This window comes from Thrips palmi, unplaced genomic scaffold (genome assembly GCF_012932325.1).
Source record: "Thrips palmi isolate BJ-2018 unplaced genomic scaffold, TpBJ-2018v1 HiC_scaffold_12, whole genome shotgun sequence".
Classification (NCBI taxonomy): Eukaryota; Metazoa; Arthropoda; class Insecta; order Thysanoptera; family Thripidae; genus Thrips; species Thrips palmi.
The window spans coordinates 3063745-3076939 of record NW_023144623.1 but is presented as its reverse complement, the minus strand read 5'-3'; the positions used below and the strand labels follow the sequence as shown (position 1 = coordinate 3076939).

At 42.9% G+C, this 13195-nt stretch overlaps 2 protein-coding genes across 7 annotated transcripts in view; one reads left to right on the top strand and one right to left on the bottom strand.

Annotated features, from left to right (window-relative positions):
* Positions 1–599: 599 nt before the first annotated feature.
* On the top strand, positions 600–3396 carry LOC117640443. Its single transcript, XM_034376945.1, has 4 exons — positions 600–719; positions 976–1137; positions 2018–2194; positions 3232–3396. Exons 1-4 carry the CDS (start codon positions 606–608, stop codon positions 3394–3396), a joined length of 618 nt encoding a protein of 205 aa, XP_034232836.1. The 5' UTR covers positions 600–605.
* A 3100-nt stretch (positions 3397–6496) lies between these two features.
* The window catches only part of LOC117639901 (tripartite motif-containing protein 65-like), a 43092-nt gene continuing 36393 nt past the window's right edge, over positions 6497–13195 (bottom strand). For all 6 annotated transcript variants that reach the window (XM_034375896.1, XM_034375900.1, XM_034375895.1 and 3 more), the window contains one exon: positions 6497–7857. In XM_034375896.1, the coding sequence (XP_034231787.1) occupies positions 7588–7857 (270 nt within the window). In that variant the 3' untranslated portion in view covers positions 6497–7587. The remainder of the gene's footprint in view (positions 7858–13195) is intronic.

Below are 13195 nucleotides of genomic sequence, written 5' to 3'. Positions count from 1 at the left end.
AACGCAGGTCGGCAACGTTCGTTCTAGTTTTGTGAGCCGTTCGTTTGAATGTGACGTTGTGTTAAATGCAAGATACACCACTTACATTTAAACGTTACACTGCAAAAAAATACCAGAACAAAAGTACACAAATTACTGGCAAATTTTTTATCAGGAATTTATTGTATATTCGAAGTACAACAATTGATGTACAAAGTACAATGGAACCGGCATGACGAGTGCTGGGCAGTCCAGGCCCCGTTGTGGTTTGTACAATTCTCGTTGTACTTTTTACAATCCCTGTAGTACTTTTATTGTACAGTTTATGTTGTACTTTTGTTGTACCATTCACACTTTTTCTTGCAGTGTACGTCACATACCCGTCCGATGAATCGCACTAGCGTTTGCAAGAGTGGAAAGGTGAAAGGTTGTCAAAAAGTGGCTGGAAATCGGTCTCGTAAAAGCTTGCAAAGAACAGAACATCGCCGCACGGGGTGTTCTCCAGCTCTTTTATAAACGAGCACCTGCGAGTGCTGCTCTTTGCCAATTTGTCCACGTGAGTGCACCAGTGATTCACCCCTCGCACGTCCCTCCTCCCTCTCCAGACTGGCCACGTCGTCCTTGAGATGCTTGCGTCTCGCATTGGGCGGTCGCCGCTTCCTTCCCTCGCAGTGTGGGCGCTGTTACTCCCGCCACTGGCCTTGGACTGCGTTCGGAGCAAGCGCCTGCACTCTTATGCTGTAAGCTATAGCCATAAACGGACTCCGTTATTCAACGGTGGAGATGTCATATTCGTTGGGATGTGAATTTCGTCACGTTAGTTTGAATACGATGTCACATTCGATTGAAGGTGGACCAACATTGAAACGAACGAGACGAAATTCGCATTCCAACAAACGTGACGTCACATTCGTTGGATATCAGTGTATGACTGACACACGTGTAGTCCGGAGGCGGTGTTTTACTATCCGTCGCGGTACCGCACTTGGTTTGCAGGGGCCTTTCATCACGTATCTGCACACGTGGAAGGCCTGCCCGTCTAACAAGATCGTGGAGGCGAACTTTCGACCGGGTCCCTTCAGCCGAAGCCGACCTTATGACCTGCAGACGCTGTCAGGAAACTTGACGATTAGGGCACCATTCACGGATCGCGTTTGGGTAAAATGCGAATACACACAAAATGTCGTGCACTGCCAGAAAAAAATAATAAGAAACGTACCAAAATTCCTGGCAATTTCTTTATTACAAATTAATTATAATTTCAAAGTCTAGCAATTGTTGTTCAAAGCACAATGGAACCGGCATGAAGACTAGTGCAGTCGAGGCCTAGGTAGTTTGTACAATTCTCGTTGTACTTTCTACAGTACTCGTTGTTCTTTTGTTGCCATTTTCGTTATAAATGTTGTACTGTTCACACTTTTTCTTGCAGTGTTGGACAATTTTTTTGTAAAACGAATGATGCAGTTTTGTGTGTCCACCAGGTGGTGAAAATAACGCTAAGGATAAGCAAATTGTAATAGATGACAATGCGCACCAACTGGTGCATCACTCATGGGAAAATGCCCCAAGACATTTAGAGAGTAACTTAGTCCTAAGCAGGGCAGGGGTCGACAACTTCCATAATACCATGTTTCTGGAGCTGTAGGACCAACTCATTCATGTTTCTGTACGTAATGACGGTGCTTCTAACTTCCATACTCTAATATACATATTTCTTATTGGAGTTGTTTTTCGCCAGAAGTTTACGGGCGTTGCCTGTGGGCGTGGGCCTGAGTTTCTAACCGTGAACAAGATCTCCCACTAGGAAGTTCATTACTATAGCTATGGCACCAGATACCTGCGACCCCTGCAAACCATGTGCAAACGCTGCAGGCAGATTTTAAAACAAAAATATTTGGAGAAGCAGAATGATGCGTTTTTACAGTTTCTTTGCAAAGAAACTGTTACATGCACACACTCCTTGCTATGCTTTTAAGTAGTTTCTGCTCGTTAGCATTATTTTTTCCATGCATTAAGCGATGACTGTTCTGCATTACAGACAGAAACCGATCTTGCTGTGTGGGCAAACAACCAATGGAAAGAAAACGCTTTCAAGTTTCCCTTTCCCAAAACAGGGTGCTCAGAATTACGCGAGCAGATGCCTGACTTTTTTCGCGTTGTTGCAAAACACACTGGGGCTTCGACGGACTTGAAGGACCCATGTGTCGTACCAGTGGTACGTGTATTTGCGCCTTCGTGCAATAAATTCACTTGAGGGGGACCCTGGTGAAACTGTCAAGTAGGTTTTAAAATAATCCCAGAAAGTTGAAACTTTGCTTAATTATTAGGTCTATTATGGTGGGTATTCCCAAAACAAAATACAAACCAAAATGCTAAACGATCTCTGAGAAAAGTGCTACTTTAGTGTATTTTGGAGCGTTGGGGGAAAATCTCACTGCAACTTTTCTTGGGACGGAAAGTCTTGAAAATATTTTTGGGTTATCTGAAAGATGTATAGGAGAGATTTTAGTGACGGAATTTTCAGAGTCAACTTCTGTCCTGGGATACGAGTTTTCAAATTTTAACATTTCGAAAGATGGGTTTTTGCCTATTTTTGAAACTTTTATGTGTGTGTAGAATAAGGTAGCGTTGATTCCATCACTAAAATTTGTCCACACCAAATGTTTTTGTACAAATTTTGTTCGAGACATCACAGTTTTTTGTGCACACGAACTTTTCGTACAAATTTGTACAAAATTTGGTACAATTTTGTACAAAAATGTCGAAATATGTGCAATTTTGTTCAAAAATCTCGAAATGCGTATGTGCAATTTTTCGTACGAAAATTTCGTGTGCACAAAAAACTGTGATGTCTCGTACAAAATTGTACATAACATTTAGTGTGTCAACAAGTCATCTAAGAATAGAGTCCATGGAAGACGACTCATGTATGTGTCAACCAGGAGCGCAGAAAGTCTTTCTACGATAAAATTTTTTGTCGACTGAGTAAAGCTGCGAAGTTATTAGCCAACGACAGCTGATCTTAATGTTGTTTCTTTCCAAATCATAAAGAAACTACCCACTTGGCTTAAAGGTGTTTAACCTGTTGAATCTGAAACCTTCTAGGTGCATTTTTATCTATGATCTTTAAAAATAATGGTTTTGGCAATTTTGGACATTTTTTCACCAGGTTCCCCCTTTAAATTACGTAAATTCTCTTGAGGGAAAGAGGTAAGGCAGAGTAATTGGCTACTCTTCCCGTTGATATTCCAGGGACACAGCGTGTTGAAGGATGAACCGGTGAACTGGACATTCCCCAACTTCCCGACCATGCCGTATGGGCGCTATCGGTATCGAATGCGATCGCGCCTGACGCGCAACAGCCCCATCGTTTGCATGTGTGTGGCGGTCGACTGCGAGGTCATCCCAAAGCCATGATGCCCATGGTCACCGCCCTTTAACACCGGCGGCTAAAAGAATCCGGTTTTCGAAATTTGAGGCATGCCTGCATGTACACTCCACCTGGAGCAAACCCGAACCCGGCAAGTGCAACTACGCTAGAGGGAACACGCCACGCTGGAGCATGTTTATGCTTACCAAGTACACGATTAATACACTGCAAGAAAAAGTGCGGATAGTACAACAAAAGTACAACAAAAACTGTACAATAAAAGTACAACAGGGATTGTAGAAAGTACAACGAGCCCTGGACTGCACAGCACTCGTCATGCCGGTTCCATTGTACTTTGTACAACAATTGTTGTACTTGAAAAGTACACTAAATTCCTGATAAAAAATTTGCCAGAAATTTTTGTACTTTTGTTGTGGTTATTTCCTGCAGTGTATGGAAGAGGTAGGGAACTTTAGCAACAGTGTAAGTACACACTTACAAACGCATCCTTCTTGGCATGGAGTTGATGGCAAAACGGACAATTTTACTAAAATGTCGGAAATGCAGGAGTGTGCGAAAAGATGTATTTTGAGCACATCCAGGTCCCGGATAGTCGAAGTCCCGACAGATCCTGAAAGAGGAAGGTCCAAAGGACCATTTTCCACCCAGAACTCATTTCATTAAATTTCACGGCACGAAGCATGCGTTTGTGTGTACAGTATGCGTTTGTAAGTGTGTACTTGGCCGAGCATGCGTTTGCAAGTGTATGTACTTCGAAGACAGTTAGGTTCGTAGTGTTGGCAAGCAGGCTCCAGCGTGGAGTGTTCATGCAGGCAAGCTTCAACCTTCGTGTGCGCCGAGGGGTCGACAACTACCTCGAGCCGTGTACGAGGTAGTATATATTACCGGTAATATAAGTAATATAGGGTAATATAAGGTAATATACGGAAATAAAACAACGGTAATATATGATAAAAGAAGATGAGAACGTGACACAGTATCCTTGACTAAGGCTAAAATCAGGAGTTCTGGCTAGAATTTTGGTATTATGCAGACCTTACCCTCGTTTCATGACAGCGCCCCCTGTCAGATAAAAGGTATGCAACCCGATGCAACCTATCTGACAAAAGTATGGCGCGTAGCTTCATGTCAGATTGAACACGGACATCAAATCCGAATTTCTTCCTGTCGCAAGGAGAAGCCTAATAGCTTTAACACCTTGATACCAAGGTTCAGTACGGCAAGTTTAACGTTAGTTTAGGTTAGAAACAAGCAAATCACAGAAATATGTGGTAATATAGTGGTAATATAGTGGTAATATAGTGGTAATATAGTGGTAATATAGAGGTAATATACGGTAATATAGGGTAATATACGGTAATATACGGTAATATAAGGTAATATAGAGGTAATATAAGCTCTGCGTACGAGGTAATATGGGAGTTGTCGACCCCTCGGTGTGCGCACTTGAGTTTGTAGAGCGTACCGAGACAAGAAAACCAAGCCCAATATGAATAAAATCGTACAACTTGACCCCCCCCTAAGAAAACAATCGTAACTCGCTCGGAAGCTGGGTTACTATAACTCGTTTATAGTTAATTTTACAGGGAGAGAAAGGAAGTTCAGATAAATGCCACCAATCAGGAGGGCGTCGTGTCAATAGGAAATTAGAACCAGTCTGAGTCACAATATGTGAGAAGTCCAACGGTAAGGGAAGGTGGGGTACCATGTGACACGGCCACCATGTGACTTTGGCTTTTTCTCCCAAACGGCTTGCTATCCAACAGCGGTAAGAAGATTCAAAGGAAGGTATCATGAAGGAGAATTGACGTGCAATAGGTCGTGACTCTCCTTCGAAAAGGACGGGAATGGTAGCAATCGGAATTGAAAACCGTCTTAAAATAGCCCATTGGAAACTTTTTCTATTTCCCGCCGCGTCCGCTTTTTACCCTTAAAATACATTTTAAGGACATATGCTCTGCAAGATGTTCTTCTTTGATGTTTTAAGCGCAAAATAAGCTTTGGCTCGATTCTCTACGGCATAAACTTTGAGCGTTATTGCTGTTTCCCCTAAAACTGTTGATCTGGGCACCATGTGACACTCCTGTCATTCGCTATGGGATTCCACGGTTCACTCAGTTGAATGTGTTCAGCCCATGACATTTGTACACTAAGAACTAAAACCTTCATTGCTCGGGAACCAAAGATGATAAATTGATAAACTCAACGGAAATAAAAAGCTGGACGACTTCTTCATTCATTCTTTGAGTATAGGTACGCTGAATATGATTTAAACCCTGACAAAAGGCCACTGTCCCATGGTACACTAAGGCTGTCACATAGTGTACTACGTGGGGTACGAAGTGACACTTTGACTTGGCCCATTCAACTCGGGATAACTCAGCAACCAAAACAGATAAATTAGAAATCTCAACAGAAATTTTAAGGTGAAGAATCATTTCGTTCACATGACTACTTATTGATGTAATGTGATTGGTAGTATTGGGTTGATGGGCACTTTACAAAAACCGTCACATGGTACCCCACCTTCCCTTACTCATTGAAATATCGAAAACGCTCTCCCTTGACCGTTGGCGAAAGAATCAATGCCTGTTGGGCTGGCTGCAGTTCATCGTTGCGTGGGTTAGGACGGATTCCTAGCGCCCCGGTGAGCTCAGATGATTTTCCTAGGAGGGGTCGAACTTTTAATTTTTCTCAGTTCTAAAAGCCAAATTGACATGACCGGAGGACCCGGCCTCGACTCTGCGAATACCATGTGAGGTGCCTCTTTGCAAGATTTGAGGCGTTCGTCATTCACGGGAAACATTAAGAGGGGACCTAGTTTTGACGATCAGTGTTGCACGAAAAGCGAATAATTTGAACGAAATTAGAGTGCCTGGCATGAAAACTGTCTTCTGCGAGGCTGTGCTGAAGTTTAATCAGTAGAGCCACTAGTAAGTTTCATCGACGTCGTTTTCTTGCAAGCATCCGCCAAAATGTCCTAATGTGTGTCTGTCGATTAACATTGCAGGTCAGGTTTTTCTTCGTGATGTATTTAATAAATGTCAAGTTTTGAAGATGTTGGTAAGAGGAGCGAGTGACGCCCAAGAAGGAATATATACCAACCACGTATTTGACAAACAATAATTTAATAGAATACTTAACTTTAATCACCAAAGTAGCACGTGCGGAAGAAGAAAAAGAACACTCAGTTTCCTCACATTCCCAACATAACATATTCCCAACATAACAACATACGACGGACATTCTTATGGCCAAAGATGCTTCAAATCAAAATTAAAATTGATCATCTTGTAAAAGTAAGGTTCTTCAGATGGATATTTTCTTATTCAGTGAAGTAATGCAAGAAAGATAATAGCGTGTCCGGACGAATTGTTCTTCCAAGAGCCACTCCAATTTCAAATGTTTAAAATGCACATAACAAATTAGGACACCTCAGCGCTTGAAAACAAAGAACGTTATTTGGCCTTTCATTGAAAACAGCACAGTAGTAAATGTTCATGAAGAACGGAACATGGACGCTTCTGGGCGCTCCAAAATGTGACTGTCGCAGACCCAGGGTTTATGATTTCTTGGATAACTACCTACATTGGGCGAATAAAATTTAAGAAATAATGATAATTAAAGTATCGTGATTCCTGTATCCTAAGTACTTTTGACCGCAAACTGCACTTCAGAGTGTGCTGCTGACTGCACACCGCCTTTGTTAGACAAACGCAAAATTGACAGAGATGAAACAGTGATAATGGAAATTACATAAGGGCACTATGGTCCACTCATAGTAGATACAGTAGTTTTCTGTCGACTATGGCTAACACGTGACATTTACCTCCAGCCAGACTTAAACAATACCAGCGGTACATAGGCAGAGACCAACCAGAGCAGCAAGCGCTGCGGTGTGATTTAACTTGATCGCGGCTCCAACAAAACCATTTGGGGTCATTGAACACAGTTATAAAGAGCAGAGGAAAGATATTCTGTGCAGAGCAAACACAGATTCTCTCTCCCACGCCTGAAAACCTCCAATGGTTTTGTTGTAGCAACGACCGATCGCAAATCAGCGGTTCGCTACTTAAGTCGAAGTGTACATGAACAATGGAAACGGCTGTTGTGGGCCCGAAGTTACTGTTAATTTCAACTTTGGATGAAGTTAGTAATCATCGACGTGTCGGTCACGAAATAAAGCGTGCCGCACGACACTCTCCAACCACACACGCTTAGTTGTCCTCCCAGGGCATGCCGCGTGCGGGGTAGGCAGGGTACTCGTCGCACTCCCCGCACAACACCTTGGGCACGTTCAGGGGCTTGGAAGAGTCTGCCACCGCCAGCAGACTGTGCGTGACGCTGGTCCACACGGCGCGCCTCTGGTTGATGCACGAGACCCTGCCGTGGAGCAACACGTCGTCGGCGTCGTCGGGGATGTCACGCAGCAGCACCACGCTCCGCAGCGCCGTCAGCCCGCACAGCCGCAGCCCCGCGGCCAGGTCCTTCAGGCAGACAGAGGTGCCCATTAGCATTAATCGTAATCAGTCTATAGTCAAAATAATCCTACACTATCAGCCTATTATTTTTAGGGGTTACGACGAAGGAGGACCCCTATTGTTTTTGACGGCTGAGATTCTTATTTTTTTTTCCGGCTTTTGACCATATATTTAAGCTACTATTGCTGCCAAAATCGAGGGGTCGACAACTACCTCGAGCCGTGTACGAGGTAGTATATATTACCGGTAATATAAGTAATATAGGGTAATATAAGGTAATATACGGAAATAAAACAACGGTAATATATGATAAAAGAAGATGAGAACGTGACACAGTATCCTTGACTAAGGCTAAAATCAGGAGTTCTGGCTAGAATTTTGGTATTATGCAGACCTTACCCTCGTTTCATGACAGCGCCCCCTGTCAGATAAAAGGTATGCAACCCGATGCAACCTATCTGACAAAAGTATGGCGCGTAGCTTCATGTCAGATTGAACACGGACATCAAATCCGAATTTCTTCCTGTCGCAAGGAGAAGCCTAATAGCTTTAACACCTTGATACCAAGGTTCAGTACGGCAAGTTTAACGTTAGTTTAGGTTAGAAACAAGCAAATCACAGAAATATGTGGTAATATAGTGGTAATATAGTGGTAATATAGTGGTAATATAGTGGTAATATAGAGGTAATATACGGTAATATAGGGTAATATACGGTAATATACGGTAATATAAGGTAATATAGAGGTAATATAAGCTCTGCGTACGAGGTAATATGGGAGTTGTCGACCCCTCGGCACAGCCGCAGCCCCGCGGCCAGGTCCTTCAGGCAGACAGAGGTGCCCATTAGCATTAATCGTAATCAGTCTATAGTCAAAATAATCCTACACTATCAGCCTATTATTTTTAGGGGTTACGACGAAGGAGGACCCCTATTGTTTTTGACGGCTGAGATTCTTATTTTTTTTTCCGGCTTTTGACCATATATTTAAGCTACTATTGCTGCCAAAATCGAGGGGTCGACAACTACCTCGAGCCGTGTACGAGGTAGTATATATTACCGGTAATATAAGTAATATAGGGTAATATAAGGTAATATACGGAAATAAAACAACGGTAATATATGATAAAAGAAGATGAGAACGTGACACAGTATCCTTGACTAAGGCTAAAATCAGGAGTTCTGGCTAGAATTTTGGTATTATGCAGACCTTACCCTCGTTTCATGACAGCGCCCCCTGTCAGATAAAAGGTATGCAACCCGATGCAACCTATCTGACAAAAGTATGGCGCGTAGCTTCATGTCAGATTGAACACGGACATCAAATCCGAATTTCTTCCTGTCGCAAGGAGAAGCCTAATAGCTTTAACACCTTGATACCAAGGTTCAGTACGGCAAGTTTAACGTTAGTTTAGGTTAGAAACAAGCAAATCACAGAAATATGTGGTAATATAGTGGTAATATAGTGGTAATATAGTGGTAATATAGTGGTAATATAGAGGTAATATACGGTAATATAGGGTAATATACGGTAATATACGGTAATATAAGGTAATATAGAGGTAATATAAGCTCTGCGTACGAGGTAATATGGGAGTTGTCGACCCCTCGGCCAAAATAGATAGCTTGAATTGCATTGGCTACTGTGGCAGTCAATGGGTGCATACAAGGTCCGGAAGATAGTAAAGACTGCTTTGACAAAAATAAGATCTGTGTACATTCTGGTCAATGTGACCAAAGGCCAAACTAATGGGCCTCTTCTTCGTTTTTAATTTCTGATTTCTATTGCTTTTTCCGGCCAGGTTTTAGACGCAATGTATTTCATCGTTTTTACCCCATTGCTGGTGTCGGGGACCCGATTGCAGCACCGTTTCGGACATGCCTCCACTAGACCTATAGATAGGGCGCATACAAATTTTAGGTCGGTCGGTCCCCTTTTCCGAAGATTGAGTGCATTTTGGTTCCGTTTAGAACTATTTAGTCGTTTTGAGGATGTTGCCGGTGGGTCAGTACTGGACCTCCCCTCTCCTAGAGCTCCCCCCCCCCTATTTTCCGCCTTTACTTGAATTATTTTTATTTAAATGTGATAAAATGAATTAAATATGATAAAAGACATTAAATATAATTAAATGTCATTAAATGAATTAAATCTGATAAATGTGATTGCACTGCTGGTGCCGAGTGCAAGTTAGATGGATTGGAGTCTACACTCTAAATATGGGGTGCCCAGCAACTGGGCGCCTTTGTCGCTCGCCCCACTTTTTAGGGTGCCAAATGTCGCCCAGTTTCTGGGCACCTTTGTCGCCCAGTCTCGGGGTGGACAAATCATACATTAACCGGCCCTCTCCCATGGTAGAGCATGCTCAAGTGTCTAGATCCTCGGCGACTAAGGTGCCTGAGATTCTGGGCACCTTTGGCACCTCAGTCGCTGCTGAGCCATGGGTGAAGGCAGGTTTCTTAATGGTTTGTCCACCCCGAGACTGGGTGACAAAGGTGCCCAGGAACTGGGCGACATTTGGCACCCTAAAAAGTGGGGCGGGCGACAAAGGCGCCCAGTTGCTGGGCACCCCATATTTAGAGTGTTCACTAGCCGCGTGAGACCAGCATCGTTCTACCACGCAGGAAGATGCTACGAGAGCTCCAGCGCGGCGGCGCACAGTGGGACGAAACGGTGAAAAGTGGGAAAAAAATCAGACGTTCTCCTTAAGTACTCCAATGGGACCCAAAACACCATACCACACCAGAAAAAGGGCCCAGAGTGGCCCAAACCCATTTCGGCCCCTGCCAGGGTTCAAAAACCCGAGATTTATGCGATTTTTGGCACTTTTTTGGCACATTTTGTGAAATTGCGCCTTGTCCTGAATGACTAGGCCGTCCGTACTAGCATTAAATTTTCATTTTTAGTCTCTGTTTACATTTCGTGAAATAAAAAGTTTCGCCTTTTCAGAACAAAGCTTTAAAATGCGCCAAAAACGGTCAAAAGAGTCGAAAAATCGTGTTTTTTGGCCCTTTTTGGCACATTTAATGAAATTGAGCTTTGTCCTGAATGAATAGGCCGTCCGTACTAGCATTAAATTTTCATTTTGGGTCTCTGTTAACATTTCGTGAAGTAAAAAGTTGCGCCTTTTCAGAACAAAGCTCTTAAATGCGCCAAAAACGGTCAAAAAAGTCGAAAAATCGTTATTTTTGGGACATTTAGTGAAATTGAGCATTGTCCTGAATGAATAGGCCGTCCGTACTAGCATTAAATTTTCATTTTGGGTCTCTGTTTACATTTCGTGAAGTAAAAAGTTGCGCCTTTTTAGATCAAAGCTCTTAAATGCGCCAAAAACGGTCAAAAAAGTCGAAAAATCGTGTTTTTTGGCCCTTTTTGGCACATTTAGTGAAATTGAGCTTTGTCCTGAATGATTAGGCCGTCCGTACTAGCATTAAATTTTCATTTTGGGTCTCTGTCAACATTTCGTGAAATAAAAAGTTGCGCCTTTTCAGAACAAAGCTTTTAAATGGGTCACAAAAGTCGAAAAATCGCGGTTTTCAGCAGTTGAGCGACTTTTGCGACCCATTTAAATGCTTTGATCTGAAAAGGCGCAGCTTTTTATTTCACGAAATGTTGACAGAGACCCAGAATGAAAATTTAATGCTAGTGCGGACGGCCTAATCATTCAGGACAAAGCTCAATTTCACTAAATGTGCCAAAAATCACGATTTTTCGACTTTTTTGACCGTTTTTGGCGCATTTCAGAGCTTTGTTCTGAAAAGGCGCAACTTTTTATTTCACGAAATGTTAACAGAGACCCAAAATGAAAATTTAATGCTAGTACGGACGACCTATTCATTCAGGACAATGCTCAATTTCACTAAATGTCCCAAAAATAACGATTTTTCGACTTTTTTGACCGTTTTTGGCGCATTTCAGAGCTTTGTTTTCAAAAGGCGCAACTTTTTATTTCACGAAATGTTAACAGAGACCCAAAATGAAAATTTAATGCTAGTACGGACGGCCTATTCATTCAGGACAAAGCTCAATTTCACTAAATGTGCCAAAAAGGGCCAAAAAACACGATTTTTCGACTTTTTTGACCGTTTTTGGCGCATTTTAAAGCTTTGTTCTGAAAAGGCGCAACTTTTTATTTCACGAAATGTTAACAGAGACCCAAAATGAAAATTTAATGCTAGTACGGACGGCCTAGTCATTCAGGACAAGGCGCAATTTCACAAAATGTTCCAAAAAGTGCCTAAAATCGCATAAATCTCGGGTTTTTGAACCCTGGCATGGGCCAAAATGGGTTTGGGCCACTCTGGGCCCTTTTTCTGGTGTGGTATGGTGTTTTGGGTCCCATTGGAGTACTTAAGGAGAACGTCTGATTTTTTTCCCACTTTTCACCGTTTCGTCCCACTGTGCGGCGGCGGCACTGACAGGGCTGAATTTAAGTGATCTCACCTATCCTAACCAAACCTAACGGACTGGCGACGGATCTCACTCTCACTCGCGACAGATCTTTCTCTAACTTGCGACAGATCTTTCTGTAACTCGTCAGATCTGTCGCAAGCTAGAGAAAGATCTGTCGCGAGTGAGAGTGAGATCCGTCGCCAGTCCGTTAGGTTTGGTTAGGATAGGTAAGATCACTTAAATTCAGCCCTGTCAGTGCCGCCGCCGCCGCGCTGGAGCTCTCGTAGCATCTTCCTGCGTGGTAGAACGATGCTGGTCTCACGCGGCTAGTGTAGACTCCAATCCATCCAACTTGCACTCGGCACCAGCAGTGCAATCACATTTATCAGATTTAATTCATTTAATCACATTTAATTTCTTTTATCATATTTAATTCATTTTATCACATTTAAATAAAAATAATTCAAGAAAAGGCGGAAAATAGGGGGGAGCTCTAGTACTTCCTGTTGCCGGTGACGGGGACCCGATTGTGGCACAGTTTCGGAAATGTCTCGACCAGACCCATCGATAGGGCGAATAAAAATTTTCAGTCGGTCGGTCGCATTTTTGGAAGATTGAGTAGGTTTGCTCGGAAACGGTGAGGAATTTTCAACACTGTGGCGAAAAGCTACGGAAAATTCTGTAAACAGCTTGTGGTAATTCTCCGTAGCCCCCTTATCAATATTCTCCGTAGGCCATTACAGTATTTTCCGTAGGACCGCACAGTATTCTCCGTAGGACCTTACAGAGATCTCCGTAGGACTATACAGTCTTCCAGGTCCTACGGAGAAGACTGTGCGGACTTACAGAGAATACTGTGCGGCCCTACGAAGAATACTGTAAGAGCCTACGGAGAATATTGATAAGAGGGCTACGGAGAATCCTGGCAAAAAAATTAACAGAATTTTCCGTACC

Excerpts from the sequence above, each read along its gene's own strand:
- LOC117640443 (XM_034376945.1), top strand. The coding sequence starts at position 606 with ATGCTTGCGTCTCGCATTGGGCGGTCGCCGCTTCCTTCCCTCGCAGTG. Across the intron at positions 1,138-2,017 it reads CATTCACGGATCGCGTTTGG|ACAGAAACCGATCTTGCTGT; the intron begins GTAAAATGCGAA and ends TCTGCATTACAG. Across the intron at positions 2,195-3,231 it reads ACCCATGTGTCGTACCAGTG|GGACACAGCGTGTTGAAGGA; the intron begins GTACGTGTATTT and ends TTGATATTCCAG.